The following is an 18,340-nucleotide window of genomic DNA, read 5'->3' on the forward strand; positions in this document are numbered from 1 at the left end:
ATGTATAAGACTGTTACTGGTATAAACAACACAGACATTGAAGAATACAAAAGAACAAAGAACAAAATTTCAAGCAAAAACAAAAGCAACATGAATCATTTTTAGCATAGCCAGGAGTGTTTTGGTATAGACTATAGTCAATTAAAATCTTACAAAGTTTACAAATATTCAAGCTAGATTACTCAAATCATAATTTTATGCTATGTTTGGCCTATTATTTCTGACTATACGATATGGATATCGCTCATAATTTAGGTCCCAATGCTGACCAACAGTTGTTTCAAACTGCATCAATTGGATCATATTGCGTAATGTCTCCTTGGCAATCGTATCATACCACTCTGGATGTCAATGTCGGATGAATGTTTTGTCATAGTTTCCCTAATGTAACCGAATCAGACTTTTCACTAGGTTTGTACGACGGGTCCCAGATGTGGAGCAGGATAAGCTCACCAGCCTAGAGTACCTGATAGGAAAGCTAGTTTTTGGTTGGAAAGTGTTTCTCAGTCTTTAGTTTTCAATGTTGTGGTTTGAAGACGCGTTTCTCTTGTGGTTTTTATACATTGCAAGTTCTTATTCGACACTTTAATTGATATATTGCATCGCTATTTTTGGACATCCTCTGTGTGTTACGTACAGGTGCCAATTGATTAATGTCTGAAGATAATAGTCTGCCGGAATGACCTACCGTCGTGACAACTTTTAAGGTAAAGGTTATCTATTTGTATAAAAGTCTTGCTCTTATAAACCCAGTCATCAGTCTAAAAATGAAAGGATTGCTTGCATTATTGTGTATATTCTTGTTTGTATACGGTAAGTATCTTTAACTTTGTCTTGTTTTCTGTACTGTCATTTACATGTATAAAATAATTGTTGAAAGTCACCATTACATTTGAATGTCAATGGTACTTTATAATGAGATTATAAAGTTATACAAGCGTTAAGTATTAATTTGAAATGCAGTAATATTTAACACGAATGGACTGTGGTATCGATGTGTTGCATCATGTTTGACTACAGTTAAAAATAAAAAAAAACGTAGTAATATTAATAAATAAATAATGATTTATTCTATTATAGTGTCACATATTTGATCAGACATCTATATATACACAATAACATTAACAACACAAAATGAAAATGACCAAATATCCAGCCTTATGAAGACTTGAGACACCTATGTACAAACATTTCTAAAACCAAAATGTTAAAAAGGTTTAATTAACAAGTAATTTTAGTGTATATATGTGTAAATTTTAAAATCTAAAAACTAGAGAAGATCTAAACATTTTACTTTACATCACACTGAGCTTTAAAAATAAGTAATACGAATAGAAATATAAATTATCACAGTTAAACTTTTGCCAAAAATACAAACCTCGTTCATATAGTTGGCATAGTCTTTCATCTACTAATGTTCGAGTCGTCCTGTCTCGATTGACAATGACAGAGATCCGATACGGAACAGGACAACAGTTCGATGCACATTTCTTGGGAAGTTGTACCTTACGGTAGCGTTCAGTTTTAAAGTTTGTTTTGTATAAACGGTATTTCCTAAATTTATTGCCGTTTACATTGTTCGAATCGTCACACATCTCCTGTTTGAATTCATCGTTATCAACAACATAAAAGCGTTCCTTTATTATTCGCATTACAGTTTTCTTAGAAATTAATTTATCCTACCTCCTACACAATTCTAGGAATATGATTTTTGAAAAGCGTTCGCGTGCAGACCGTGTATATTCCATATTAGGTTAGTAGGGAGGTGGGGCTTATTCAATACACGGTTAGTAATGATGTTACGTCCCTTTATAAAAAGAAAGCCGTATTAAAAAAAAATCTAAAAGGTGTCAACAGACGCAGAAATTGCTAAAGGTGAAAATAAGTTTGTAAATAGATATAGGAAGATGTGGTGTACGTGCCAATGAGACAATTGTCCATCCAAATAATAATTTAAAAGTAAACCCTTATAGGTCAATGTACGGTCTTCAACACAGACCATTGACTCACACCGAACAATAAGCTATAAAGGGCCCCAAAATTACTAGTGTAAAACCATTCAAACGGGAAAACCAATGGTCTAATACACATTTAAAGCTTACAAAATGTTATTTTTTACATCTGGTTTTGTATGTTCAATGGAAGTAGTTTCTTAATGCTAACGGTATTGAAGACTTGCTCATTTTGATAGATCATGTAGGTCACTAAACTAAATATGATAAGTTAAGATAATCGGCAAAACAAATTCGTTACATAGTGTGCTAGTGACGTAATACGGTATATATGGGGTCAGTAAATTCCCTATGGGGTGAGAGCGAAGCTCACTATGTACACTATGTAACTAATAGTATCGTTAACAATATCAGTATATATGGCATCTCGATCAATGGTTTCAACAAACTATTTCACTTTAACGTACCAGCCTTTACGTCGATTTTTAGTTCAGTCGGTAATCTGTCGTGTTAAACGTGTATCATCAGATCGCAACATCCGACTTACTAATCGTATACTTACAGTTCTTTGTTTCGTTAAACATAAGATCAAATAACATATCTTCTCGAATCACAGTATTTGCGGTGTATCTCCCAACAGACATAAAAATAGCTGATTTGTACTGAATAGAGGTTATTAATGAATACACTTTAGTGTCCCATATAACCGAACTATAAAATAACACTGGTTCAATCATAGTAGAATGCAACATAATACAACTTGAAGTAAACAGAGTGTGCCATTCCACCTGCGCTTATAAATTTGCCAAACAACGCACCGAATGTTCTGCTCGCTGATTGTGATAATTCGCGGACGGCTTTGTAGAACGTTAAATGGACATCTAATTACATGCCTAAATATTAATATGATGTAGCATTGGTAATGTTTTGTCTGGAACAAGTAAAGTTAAAATTAATACGATAGATAGATGGATTTCGAAAATGTACTACGTTACTCTAGGACGGATTAACATCAAGCTTCCATTGACTACATCAATCTGAGATAGCATCGCACATTCGTTGCAGATTAGCTTCATCTGGTGAATAAGCGCTATATTATGGGCGTAAAGAAGGATGCTTAAGAGATCATCTCCAATTCAAATGCCACACTGTAGATTGTTAATGCGCTTGACAAAGTCATTGATATAGATCGCAAACATTGCCGGTGACAACAAACACCTTTGTTTCACACCACAGTCCAAATCAAACCATGGAGTGTATCTATCATTCAAGCGGACTGTACATTTGACATTCTCGTAAGTGACTGTATGGCGGACTTGATTTTTTCTTGAATAACTGCACGTCAGAGTTTATACCATAATAGGTTTCTAGACACTGAATCAAACGCCTTCCTCATATCTGTTTAACTGACGAATGTAAACTACTAGTATTTGGATGTTTTTCTGTTTGATATAACTGAAGTAAGGCTATATATATGCTTTTAACAAGTGCGTTCTGGTCGAAAACCATGTTGTTCCTTACACAAAATATCGTTGTCCTCTAACTGCTAACATAAACGTGAATGCAGTACACTACAGTAGATTTTGCTCGGTACGGATGTAATCGTGATTCCTCTGTAGTTTGTTGGGAGGCGTTTATCGTTTGTTTTTTGAGTTTACAACTCCAGATGGCCACTGGTCAGGCACTTTACCCAGTTCAAAACAACCATTGCATATTACATATAGTAAGTCGATCGCACTTTCATTCTTGAGCAACTCTGATTGATTTTCATCATATCCGAATGCTTTCTGTAATTTTGTACGTTCACTGCTATGACTATTTCATCACGGGTTATATTATTGTTAAGATCAGGTAAACAACTTTTGTTTTTCTCACCGACTACATTATCGAGATCGTCAATGTTATCATTTCTTGCGTATAAAATTTCAAAATCGGATTCAAAGTATTGTGAACTGCATTCGGTAATCCACAGAATCAATTACACCCGACATTTTAAAGCAATACTTTAAAATATTAAGTATTAAAGCAATACTTTAAAATCTAAGGTACGGTTTAATTGCTTAATCTACAGCAGATTTTCTGGCTGGTTATATATATGTATAATCGTTAACGCTTGATAGACAATTTAGCAGACTAAAATTGACATCTGATAAAAAAAAAAATCGCTAAATCCGTTATGGTTTCCGATAGAATCAATAACCGATCTAGATATAGCGTCGTCATGCCTTCAATATAATCCGTTTTAAAGTCACATCTAGCATAAAAATCACCAAAATATCGTATTTCCATTCAAATAATTACAGAAAACTTGGTGTAAAAGATTTTCAAAGAATTTTTATTGATTATTTGGCCGTGTCTAAACACTTGGTTGCAAATAGTATGTTCCAAGAGAACAAAAATATCACTATATTTACAATTAAAATATATTCAAAATATTCTTTCAACACTTTTATCTATTATTTCAATATCAAATGAGTTAAACAACTCTGAACGAAGGAAAGCATCCAATACACCAGATCCTCGTACTGCGTTTCTGTGAAGATTCGTAATGTTATGGCGTATCCATTTATATCCAGGGACACAAAGTTGCTCTTCCTCTCGTAGGAACGAATCAAAAATCGCAAGAATATCACAATGTGTTCGAGAACTAGCTTTCTGTCTGTCAAATTGTCGATTTTGCGTGTTGACCATTCACGACAGTTCCACGAACCTAGCCACATACCCCACGCCATATATTGTCACTAGGCAAACGAAATGTCACCATATTCCTAAGTTGAAAGGCTCATAACACCTAAAAAAAGTAAATATTCTTATGGATATTCACATCTGCATATTATGTCCCCATTTACTACAAAGGTGCATCAAATTCTGGTTACAGTGGAGTTGTAATAATAAACTTTTTCAGTAGTATATTTGGGCCAAAGACCTATGTTAAACGGGATATAAGTCCTATTAAAAAATCTTAAAAAAGACGTCATAAACAGTAAGAGAAAAGATACATGTTTCGACAGATTGTAGATCCATAAAAGTGTATATGTATATAACAATAATATTTAGTTTGATTTTAATTTGTTGATAACAAAATCAATATTAATATCAATAAAAATATTATTTAATGATATTATTACAGTGTTGAATTGATAACCTTTTATAATAGGTTTATGTAAAGGATCGAAAAGTTTACCAGGATCGTTTCTTAATTTCCAGGCACGGTAAATAACATAGGGAAGAATTTAGCAAAGGTTTTAAGTAATTTGTGGTAACGAAATCCCTGGCTTAATAATTTACCAGTTATACATAGATTACGTTCGTTAAAATTAAAAACGTCACAACAAATTAAACATGGGCATAGCGAATTGGTGTGAAATGTAAACACCGTAAGATGGTGCCAAAGGAACATCCCCATCCAAAAAGGGAAAATTAACGATAGGGAACGAAAAATCGTACCTTTTGTCGTTTATTTTGGTCTGAAGTTCCCGTGTAAAAATAAAATATCTTAATCTCGGAAAGGACAGCTATTACCCTTCAAATTTGATTAATTTAAAGTAAGTTCTTTTGGGTCAATTTCGGCTGTGTATTTGAAAATTCTTGTTTATTTAACGAAAAAAATATCATCAAGATAACGGCAATATGAAAAATAAAACTAGAAAAAATGGGATATATTGTTATCTGCATCAATGCAAGAGTCCTCGGAGTTACATGAGAAAAACAAATTATCAGGTAAGGAAACATCCACTCCATTTTAATTTTTAACATCTTGATAAAGATATTTACAAATTATCAAAATTTAAATTATAAAAAAACAGTCTTTTCAAAATTGAGATTAAAATATATCCAAATTTGGAAAAACGAAATATTGTCTGGTTTTAGACAAGGCAATAAGAAAAATATATTGTGTGCATATATGTTTAAATCTCAATTTAGATTTGAACCATTTTTAGATTTACTATATGATAACTAAATTTCGACTAAGTGCACATAAACTCGAAATAGAAGCTGGAAGATATACAAATGTAGATGTAATTGATAAAATATTTCAAGTCAAATTTGTAAAAATAATATTGATGATGAAATACACTTTTTACTTCAATATCCGATTATGAGTATGTTATAGACGAAACGCGCGTCTGGCGTATATATAAAATTGTAATCCTGGTTTCTATGATGAGTTTATATCCAAAATATATAGAAGAGCGCAAAGGGTGCCAAATATAAGAACAAAAGCAGATGAGTCTAAATTTGTCTGGCTTATGAGCTCCGAGGTTCCCAAGATTATCAAACTTTTAAATAAATAACTTGTTTTATTATTTAATAAAAGACAGCAATGCCTACAAGTACCAAAATCACTCGATAGATTTTATTTCTTCAAATACAATAATAGTAACAATAATAACAATAGTAACTACAATAATAGATACGTTCGTCCTATTTTGACTCTTTAAATTCAAGAGTCTATCCTAAATTGAGGTAAGTTTTATGACCTTCCAAATACCGTTTCAATCCCTAACATCACTGAAGTGACATTTATTGTAGAAATCCGGATCTGGTGTACACATTTTTTGCATCTCATATTTGTGGTATTATATTTTTGCCGCAAGTTGATTGTTTTTTGTTTAGTACTAAATTATTATTAAGATCCATTTTGTTACATCTTGTGATCAATTTATTTGTCAATCGCCAATGGCAGTCACCAGGGTTTAAGAACATCAGTTGTTCAATCTGTAAGTCAAATGCGTTTTGTTAAAATATACTTTTTTACTTTTTTCTTTTTTTGGTCTTTTTGAAAATGTGGTTTGTACTATATATAGACCCTTCTACAACGAAATTTGTTTAACGTGCACACGTATAAAAATTGCGGTTTTTATCCAACGCAATCATAGGTTTGAACGTTGTTTTCAAGACAATAATAATCAAAACCAAGGAGTAAACAAAAACTCATAAAACCAAAAGACATTTACATCAATAGTTTTAAATAATAAATAAGAAACAACACGAACTGCACTAAAAACCGGGAGTGAAATCAGATTCTCCGGAAAGGTAAGCATCTCCTGCACCGAAGACGGCACTCGTCGTGTTATTTCTTTGTAAAGTTCGGTAATGATGGAAGGTTATGAGGACTGTGGAAGAATATCAGATATGTCATAATGGCCAATCAGCTCATGATGGCGATCGTAAAATACATTGAGTGATGCTCTTAATTTGATTGATTCATAGCCCTGTCTTATCAACTTTTGAGAAAGCAGTATTCCTCGTTCAACAAAATCAACGTACTTTGAGCTAACACTAGAGTAACGTATCAATTGAGACACATATACTCCATATTCTGGTGTCGCTGGGATGTTGCTACATAGAAATGGAAAGTTGACTATAGGAAAATTAAAATCATCGCGTTTGTCATAAATTTTAGTATTTAGGTAGCACTCCACAGTTAGGTGTGTAGTTTCGCATTTTGGCCCCTGTGGATTTTTCAAATATGAGAGCTAGTGTGCAATAAAAATAATTTTTTGATAGCTGAGTATTAACTTAGCCTTTGTATATGGTTTATATGATCATCAAGGTTATGTTATGTATGTAATATAGACTGTTTTCTGTATGGCAGTCCGTATTTGCATGTCCCTACCATACATTGGTCCGGCAATTATGGCAATGTTTTTTTCCAACTTTTTATCGCACGAACTTTGTGATTGGATTTTACAAAAAAATGAGGCGAAAGACACCCATTTTTTATTTGATCATTAGGAAGATTTAGGAAAACAGTTTCTATAAAGGTATCACTCAAAGGCATTGAAATTCTAGTTTGATCCAAATTTTGGGGGGAAATGAGACATGTTCACCCCCCTTTTTGCCATATTTTATTGGAAATAAATGCCGAATGTTGCCATGGATACAGATAAAAGGAATTTATTTTCATCCTTTTAAGTTTTGAAAATCAAATATATATGGAAGATACTGATTACATACATATGCACATGTACAACACAAACAGTTAGGTTAATGTATTAGAAATCCAGAAATAGGAGATGATAAAACATTTTGGGGCTCATTTTCAATTTTATTTTCTAACTCTGGAGTGCTACCTTAACCTACCATCAGTAGTCATATGGAGAAAAAGGTCTAAATATGAAGCAGATTTATCTGTGTCGGTAGTATCCTGAATTTCAAGTTCACTTGGATATATTAAATGTAAGTGATCATTTAGACTTGTTTATATATATATATATATATATATATAACTCGTCTAAACATCAACCCAACAATGTTAGATCTGTAAATTTGCTTTCGCAAATTTTTGGTTCTTCCCTCGCCGGGATTCGAACCCATGCTACTGTGATATCGTGACACCAAATCGCCTGCACTGCAGCCGTCCCGCTAGACCACACGACCACCTGGGCTCTCAAAAAAGAGCTTTCGGTGGCCATATGTTACCTTTCCACGTCAGTTTTAATCTAGCGGCGTACTACAGTACATGATATATAAGGCATGAAGATATATATATGCAGGCGATTTGGTGTCACGATATTTTAGTAGCATGAGTTCGAATCCCGGCGAGGGAAAAACAAAAGATTTGCGAAAGCAAATTTACAGATCTCACGTTGTTGGGCTAATGTTTAGACGAGTTGTATACATATATAAATATATAAATTTATAATATATATATATATGATATATATAAGTGTCTAAGAATGTAACTTTAACACACTAATGAGTGTTATAAAATTAGGTGTTATATTTTATATATTATTCACGCAATATTTCGCTAAACAAATTAGCTTCATCGGGCGTGAGCATCTATCGAGGTGAAATCGAATGCATGACAAAAAATATCTTTGTAGCTTGAGCTACACAAAAGTTAAACATATTGATTTATGATCTGTATAAAACAAATTTTTGCCGTTTATTGTACATAAACATTTTTTTCAAAAATTAAAACAAATAGTTGTTTTAGTTAAATAAAAGTAAAATTGATGAGTTATTCCTTTGGTTTCGGGTAGAACTGTTTTTCATCCTTTTTATTAAGTCCATCAGGTTCAAGAGTACGTAGCTGATGCATCCAGAAGTTTTCTCTCTTTTTTCTCATTTCTGAGTCCCAATTTTGGTTTACCTCAATTATTGAAAGGTGATATTTTCAAAAGTATGTCCTGTTCTTAAGAGGTGTCTATTTTTAGACACTATATTATTTTCTGTGACTGTATCTTACATAAATTTGTAGGATCCTTTACTATAGATAATTTAGCTGATCTGTAACAATAAAATCTTCATGCCTTATATATCATGTACTGTAGTACGCAGCTAGATTATGAATGATGTTATTGTTACAGATCAGCTAAATTATCTATAGTAAAGGATCCTACAAATTAATGTAAGATACAGTCACAGAAAATAATTATATTCATAAGTTCGCCTGAGTCAGTGACAACCCTACAACAGATGTATCCATCGGATCGCCATCAATGATGGTGATACATGGCTGTGTACATAATGTATATACAACTCGTCTAAACATCAACCCAACAATGTTAGATCTGTAAATTTGCTTTTGCAAATTTTTGATTCTTCCCTCGCCGGGATTCGAACCCATGCCACTGTGATATCGTGACACCAAATCGCCTGCACTGCAGCCGTCCCGCTAGATATATATATATATATAATTTAAAAGTAAAAAACACAAAAAATCACATCACAAATCGAACATTGAAACCGTGCCAATTGTAAAAACCAACCATGAAGATTTAACACTCATCAGGGCAAACGACCATTTCCATCGTTGTTCAAATGGACGATTTAAAATATTTCCATTGTATATGGTAAATCGTCAAAATGATTTTCTCCGGAGGAAGAAGGAAGAATTATTCATAAACATTCTCAACCCGGCATTAAATGATAAATGATATTCTAATTTTAACATAACATTTTAAAATCTTAAAATGACATTATGACATTAGTTGTCTCCCTTGTATTTGTTAACGTCATACTATTGTTAACGTCAATCAATTGTTTTATTTATATACAAGTCACATCACCTGAAGATCTGCGGAAGCAGTGAAAGTACTAGTAAAAAAGTGATGCATTGAAACCGTTATTATCTTTTAATAAATTTTTATATATATATATATATACGAGTCTAAATTGAAAACTACGTTCAAACCTATGATTGCGTTGGATAAAAACCGCAATTTTTATACGTGTGCATGTGAAACAAATTTCGTTGTAGAAGGATATAAAAACAGCACGAACAACATTTTCCAAAAGACCAAAAACGTGAAAAAGTATATTTAAACAAAACGCATTTGACTAACAGGTCGAACAACTGATGTTCTTTAACCCTGCTGACTGCCATTGACGATTGCCAAATAAAATTGATCACAAGATGTAACAAAATGGATCTGAATAAAAATTTAATACGTCACAGAAAGAAAAAAAGATGTTGTGCCACAAACATTCGGTGTCAATATTTCTTTAGTACACCAGATCTAGATTTCGACAATATATGTCTCTTCAGTGATGTTAGGGATCGAAACGGTATTTGGAAGGCCATATAATTTACTCTCAATTTAAGATTGACTCTTGAATTTTAAGAGACAATATAGGATATATATATACAACTCGTCTGAACATCAACCCAACAATGTTAGATCTGTAAATTTGCTTTTGCAAATTTTTGGTTCTTCCCTCGCCGGGATTCGAACCCATGCTACTGTGATATCGTGACACCAAATCGCCTGCACTACAGCCGTCCCGCTAGACAACACGACCACCTGGGCTCTCAAAAATAGAGCTTTCGCTGGCCGTATGTTTCCTTTCCACGTCAGTTTTAATCTAGCGGCGTACTACAGTACATGATATATAAGGCATGAAGATGTTATTGTTACAGATCAGCTAAATTATCTATAGTAAAGGATCCTACAAAGTAATGTAAGATACAGTCACAGAAAATAATTATATGTATAAGTACGTCTGAGTCAGTGACAACTCAACAACAGATGTATCCATTGGATCGCCATCAATGATGGTGATACATGACTGTGTACATAATGTATATACAACTCGTCTAAACATCAACCCAACAATGTTAGATCTGTAAATTTGCCTTCGCAATTTTTGGTTCTTCCCTCGCCGGGATTCATATATTTGTGCAAGCGTCTTACCTGATGTTCGGTTTGACTTTTTTATTGTATAAATTTCAAGACTGTTATCGTTTAATCAAGTAGACTGATATATGATTCATTTAACATCACAATCATACCGATGAAGGACATCTGTTATCAGAAATATTTATAAGTAATTACATTTCTAGTTCCTTTTTTTATTGGTATTGTTGTGTACACTTTTTAGGCGTTTATATAGATATAGGAAGATGTGGTGTGAGTGCCAATGAGACAACTCTCCATCCAAATAACAATTTAAAAATTAAACCATTATAGGTTAAAGTACGGCCTTCAACACGGAGCCTTGGCTCACACCGAACAACAAGCTATAAAGGGCCCCAAAATTACTAGTGTAAAACCATTCAAACGGGAAAACCAACGGTCTAATCTATATAAACAAAACGAGAAAAGAGAAACACGTATATATTACATAAACAAACGACAACTACTGTAAATCAGATTCCTGACTTAGGACAGGTGCAAACTATATAGTTTATTTATTGTGTACATGTATCGTTACTCGTAAAGATCCAGCGCCCTCGTGGGAAAAATCGTTGACTATTATTCAGGCGTTTTAAATATATTTATATATATACAAGTCTGAATTGGAAACTACGTTCAAACCTATGATTGCGTAGTATACAAAACCACAATTTGTATACGTGTGCATGTAAAAAAAATCGTTGTAGAGGGGTCTAAATACTTCTTAAACCCTGCTGACTGCTATTGGTGATTGCCAAAAAAAAATGATCACATGGCGTAACAAAATGGATCTCTATATTAATTAATTACCAAGAAGAAAACAATAAAACTTGCGGCAAAGATGCTAAACCACAACATGAGGTGCTAAAATTTTTACACCATATCCGGATTTCGACAAATAATGTCTCTTCAGTGATGATATATAGATATATATATATATATAACTCGTCTAAACATCAACCCAACAATGTTAGATCTGTAAATTTGCTTTCGCAAATTTTTTGTTCTTCCCTCGCCGGGATTCGAACACCTGCTACTGCGATATCGTGACACCAAATCGCCTGCACTGCAGCCGTCCTGCTAGACCACACGACCTCCTAGGCTTCACAATAATAAAGCTCTCGGTGGCCGTGTGTAACCTTTCATCGTCAGTTTTAATCTAGCGTCGTACTACAGTACATGATATATAAGGCATGGAGATGTTATTGTTACAGATCAGCTCAATTATCTATAGTAAAGGATTCTACAAATAAATGTAAGATACAGTCACAGAAAATAATTATATTTAAAAGTACGTCTGAGTCAGTGACAACTGTAGAGTTGTCACTGACTCAGACATACTTATAGATATATATATACATATAGTTAGAAATGGCAAGTGATGTTGGTTCATATTGTCAGTATTATAGAACTGGGTCACTGTACCTAGTATAGTATTAAATGTACCAGCTGGTTTTTATTGCTGATCATAATTGAATACTTTGATTTTTTATTTTATTTGATTAATGTGTATTGTTTAATTTGTGCTTTTATAATTTGTTTTTACAGCAAATGTTTTAAACAATCATTGTATCTATTGTATGTAAATGTAATGTAATTATTCAACTCGGCTTTGGGCGCTGTCATTAGCAATTAAAAAACTATTCTATTCTATTCTATATATGTATGCATAACTATTTCTCCATTTTACATTACAAAATCAAAGGTTACAATTGTTGTTCAAGTGGTTGGCATTCTCACTCTGGTTCATGTTTTAAAATCTATCCAGAACGAACATCCTGGAACAGTGCTAAGGTAAGCATACATACTAATTATATGCGTGTTCCCAACTGGAAAAAGTGGTAAAAAGCAAAATCAACATTTTCTTAGTATTGGTATATTTTTCTTTGAATTTATTAATAGCCTGTACTTTATTGTAAGACAGGAATATGATTACCCTTTTGTGATTCATCTTGAGTTTGGTATTTTTTGTTTATCCTCTAAATAATCTCTGTGATTATATAATTAGTCGATTTGTGTCTAACCATAAACACCTTTAAATAAAACAAAATATCTGTGATTGTTTGAATGAAAATATTCATTAATAATACAATACCAAACTAAATGAGTATTGTGTTTGTATATGTTTTTAAAAGATTAATATTTGTCTGCAACTATTCAGATGAACTTGAAATACATGATACCAAAACTACAGCTTATAATGCTTCATACATGTATTGTGCTTTGCATCTAGAAATAGACTATTCGAATCAACTGAATTCAATTTTTGTGATAACAGAAATGGTTTCAATCTTCACAATGTGAAATTTCTGTTGCTTTTTTACAGCATACTTAAATTATCAAAGCACAAGTAAAACAATTCCAGCTACGACTGTATGTTTTGTATATACACACCAAATGATACGCTAAGCCAGTACCTGCGTTTCCTATCTTAATTCCCTTGGTAGAGTGTAACTGCTGAAACTGCTGAGAATAAAGTTTTTGCAGAAATGATTCCAATTGCAAATTTGAAGTCAATCATTTGAAAATTGTATCGACGCTTCAAAACTTCTTTATGACTTGGTTGTTTCTTATGGATTATATGTTTCACATATCTTTTAGATATGTTTCACTCAGCTTGTAGTTACAGTCCTTGGATGGTGTAAACTTCCCACTAACACCATACACCATTATACCATACACCTTGTACCATTACACCATACACGTTACACCTTTGCACCATACACCTTACACATTACACCATACACCATTACCCATTCTATCTACACGATCCGAAATAACCCATAATGCAATTAAATTTCCAATATTAAGATTATTATTATTGTTTATGTTTACAATTTGAAAAAACAAAATAAAAAGAACTTCGTTTTCAACTAATGAAATGTCGTACACCATCATTCACACCATTCCCGATCACACGTTACACAATCACACCATTCCCCATACACCATTACACCATTCCCCTTACACCATACACCATAGCACCATACACCTTACACCATTGCACCATACATTATACACCATTACACCATACACGTTTTTTTGGGAAGTTTACACCATCCAAGGGCTGTACCACATTTTAGTCCTCTTTATCTCCATCATGACATTACCAAATGCGATTTAAACCAGTAAGTTTGTTTGCCTACAATGATTAATGCCCAGAAAATGCACGCGGTGACCTATCATTTTTATTATATTTTTGAACATATATCAATAAATACTACGTTTTGACAAAGTTTGAACAAATTCTTTTATTTTTAATTTAGACACCCATACCACCTTAAACACGCTTCATTGTACTTTCTGTGTTCAATACCTTTTGTGATCGTCATATTTTTATTTTAATCAGATTGTTATTGAAGATAACAAAAACACAGGTTAATACATTAAACGAATAAATATCATACCGTACAAAGAAATGTTCGAACTGTTGATGAAAGGAAATTCAAAGTACTTGTGTTGAAAATCATGCTACTTTTATATAAGTGGTGGTTATTCATAAAAGATTTCGTACATTACAGCCACAGAATAAGAGGATCGCTACTCAAAAACGTCATTAACAAAAGTAACAGAAAATATTAACCCTTTTATGATCGTGAAATCGTGTTTCCTTTAAGACGATTGAGTTCAAATCATTTTTATGATATTTTTTGCTTTATCTTTCAGGCCAGTTGTCTTCACCATGGTGCTGAATTAGCTGAGGACCATGATCATAGCACTCACAGCTTTTTAGTCAATCTCATTAAAAATGACCCCAGTAAGTCTTTATTTTTGTTTGATCATTAGTATATATTTCCTCAGAGAGAATGTTCTTATACTTTGCCAAAATATAGATTTGTCAATGCTTTTTTTCAAAAATATAATAAATGTGTGGGGGTCACTGTGCTATTTATCAAGCTTCAAGTCACTAAAAATAGCCAAATTTATATAGATTGGTCATTGAAAAACATTGTTGTGCATAACAAAGAAATCTATGATATAGAATTTTAAAATAATTTATAAGGCAATATGTTTTATAATATGCTAAAGAAAAGAAAAAGAAAAATTGATGTAACCGAACTCGTTTTTTATTTTTGCTACAAGTAAAATATAGATATTTTTCTATCATTCCAGTATAAATATTTGTCTCTTCTTAAATGACTAAATTGAAAAATTTATTCTTAAATTAACCATTTGTTTGTATTTGATTGGACATTATAGATAATGCAACAAATCACCTATTTTTCTTTATACATACAAAAAACATTACCGTAATGAACCAGACTAACTCCTAAGTCGAAAATAAACTGACAATGCCATGGTAAAAAAAAGACCAAATGACAAACAACAGTATACAATATACGGCACAGAAAACTAAAGTATTAGCAACTGATGAGAAGCTTCGGAATGGTAGGAAGATAATGTTCTACATGTGGCATCTGTCGTGTTGAGCATGCTCATGATATAGTTGAGTGTGTTTAAGTCAGCTTTCATTTCAAGTCTGTGTAACAAAAATCAAGAAAATACCGATCATCACATACAACCATATACATTATAATGTTGGGTCGTAAGCCGCAAATAACCTTACAAAATTTAAAGATGATTATGTTGTAAAATTCAATAATAGATAGATAACACTAAAGAAAAAACTTTTCATTTTTATTTTCAATAAGATAAATTTTACGTCAGTCTATAATTAGGTTTGTTCAAAACTTGAGTGTTAAAATTAATTTTATTAATTATCTTGCATTCGAGAAACCGTTATTATATATGGTAAGGATTCACAAAATTTACCTTTGAAGAAAAGATAAGCAATTATAAAACTGAACAAATAAATATACATTAAATTTTAATTCTTTAAAGATAAAGGATTGCCGTACATTATCTGCGACAATATGATTATTGCACGATTGCATCTGATTACGAACTGAATGAAATTTGTTATAATTGCTAAACAATTAAGTAATTTATAGACGGCAAGCATTCGAACAATACTTATGTATGTGCCTGTCCCAAGTCAGGAGCCTGTAATTCAGTGGTTGTCGTTTGTTTATGTGTTACATATTTGTTTTTCGTTCATTTTTTTACGTAAATGAGGCCGTTAGTTTTCTCGTTTGAATTGTTTTACATTGTCTTATCGGGGCCTTTTATAGCTGACTGTGCGGTATGGGCTTTGCTCATTGTTGAAGGCCGTACGGTGACCTATAGTTGTTAATGGTTGTGTCATTTTGGTCTTTTGTGGATAGTTGTCTCATTGGCAATCATACCACATCTTCTTTTTTATATTCGAAGTCCTGTAATATAATAAATCAAAATACCTCAATACAGGTATAATTCAGTAATGACAAAAAAACATGCTTATATAAACCTTTTTTTTTCTTTAATAAGCATACAGTTAATATACTTGCCAAACTTTTATACATTCAAATCATAGTTATAGTCTAAATTAATATTATCGATTGGTTTCTGGAAGAGAAAACCCCAACCTATTTTTGTCTTTTAAGCCTCCACTGCCTCATTACTGAGAGTGACAAATAAATTCAGAAATTTTAACAAAATTAAACTACATTTGTTTAAAAATTTTCTGTTGGAGTTCAACAAAATACCTAGACACAATACTGTTGCATTTCAAAGCAGAAGAGGTAGTGTTTTGTAGGCGTAGTCTCGAACTGTAATGTATCCAATCAAAAATCGTCCATTACAAGTTAACAGTTTGTTGTTGATGTTTTTTACATTCTTGTAGAGTGAACCGATAGTGATCCCTAACTGCTCACTATATGTTGGAATATATGTTTGTTGGATTTCTGTCTTCTGAAGTATTTTTTTTTTTATGGCACAGGTTTTTTTTGCAAGTGCGGCTTAATTTTTGAGCTTAGCTTTCTGTGCGACCTCTCTTATTAGTCGTTGTTGCTTGTTCCAAGGTTGTCTTTAGAAGAAGTTGCTGTGCCTTTTTTCAGATACAATGAATAAGATTTATGATGCAGCTTTTCAATGTTACGTTCAGAAATGCTCGTCGACAGAATGACGTGTAGGCGTCTCAAAGTCAACGAAAAAAACCAACGTAGAATATGACATCATCAAGTCATATCTATCTTCGATTGCGTATTGATATAAGAAATACAAAAGGTGTTACATGTAGAACATGATCTGCATACCATTCTACTGCACATGAGATTCCCGGTTTTTACTTGTTTGGCTTTATAAATATTTTGATATGAGCGTCACTGATGAATCTTTTGTAAACGAAACGCGCTTCTGGCGTACTAAATTATAATCCTGGTACCTTTGAAAACTATTTTATGTGGAATCAGTGTTGTTCTGGAATCATGTAGCCTGAGCCGTATTTTGCATAACTTTTTGAAACTTTGGGTCTTCAATGCGCTTAACTTTGTACTTGTTTGGCTTAATAACTATTTCGAACGTCACTGATAAGTCTTATGAAGACGAAACGCGCGTCTGGCGTATTGAATAAGCCTGGTACCTTTGATAACTATTTGAATTTTTTTTGTATGTCTTTTAGTGGGCTTCTATATGGTATGAAATTGTTCGTTTGTCATTGTAACTTTGAATATCTTTTGAAGTTGTCATGACATTGTTGATAAATAGACATTTTCGAATGCTTAGCTTGCTCGAATTTGTTTTTGGTATGAGTTTTGCATAAATATAGAAAAATCAATCAGTTAATTTCAAATTATGTAATATCAATTCTGATTTTTTATTAATAATTATTATTACCAGTTAAAAACAAAACAAATCATTTCAGGTTTTTTTAACATAATTATTCTGTTTTAAAAAGATTACCTTTTAAATATTTAATTGCCTTCCCAACACAAATAAATTGTTTTACATAGAAATCAAAAGATGAGCATAAGTAAATGATTGTTATATTTATATGAATCATTGATTCTTTTTTTTAAGAAATTTTTAATCCATTTATCATAGAATTGAGAATATAAATGGTGAATGTGTCAAAGAGACAACAACCCGACCATAGAGCAGACAACAGCTGAAGGCCACTAATGGGTCTTCAATGCAGCGAGAAACTCCCGCATCCGGAGCAGTCCTTCAGCTGGCCCCTAAATAAATATGTAACTGGTGCAATGATAATGGACGTCATACTAAAATCAGTCGACATTTATGATTAGATTGATAATTTCTATCATAAGTATGCACCATACACAGTGTCACTTAAAAACAAGGTTGTAAAGTTATTTAGGTCATCACATTTGCGTTAACTTGGTTAATAATTGTGAAGATCTACATGTAACTACCACATTTCGT

The 18,340-nt window shown here is 32.5% G+C and overlaps 1 protein-coding gene across 1 annotated transcript in view; it reads left to right on the forward strand.

The window, feature by feature from the left end:
• Positions 1-738: 738 nt before the first annotated feature.
• LOC134693700 (lactose-binding lectin l-2-like) overlaps positions 739-18,340 on the forward strand; it is a 35,103-nt gene continuing 17,501 nt past the window's right edge. The window contains exons 1-3 of the mRNA XM_063554592.1: positions 739-813; positions 12,786-12,874; positions 14,747-14,837. Of these exons, the coding sequence (XP_063410662.1) occupies positions 768-813; positions 12,786-12,874; positions 14,747-14,837 (226 nt within the window). The 5' untranslated portion in view covers positions 739-767. The remainder of the gene's footprint in view (positions 814-12,785; positions 12,875-14,746; positions 14,838-18,340) is intronic.

The sequence above is a fragment of the Mytilus trossulus genome, chromosome 12 (genome assembly GCF_036588685.1).
Source record: "Mytilus trossulus isolate FHL-02 chromosome 12, PNRI_Mtr1.1.1.hap1, whole genome shotgun sequence".
Classification (NCBI taxonomy): Eukaryota; Metazoa; Mollusca; class Bivalvia; order Mytilida; family Mytilidae; genus Mytilus; species Mytilus trossulus.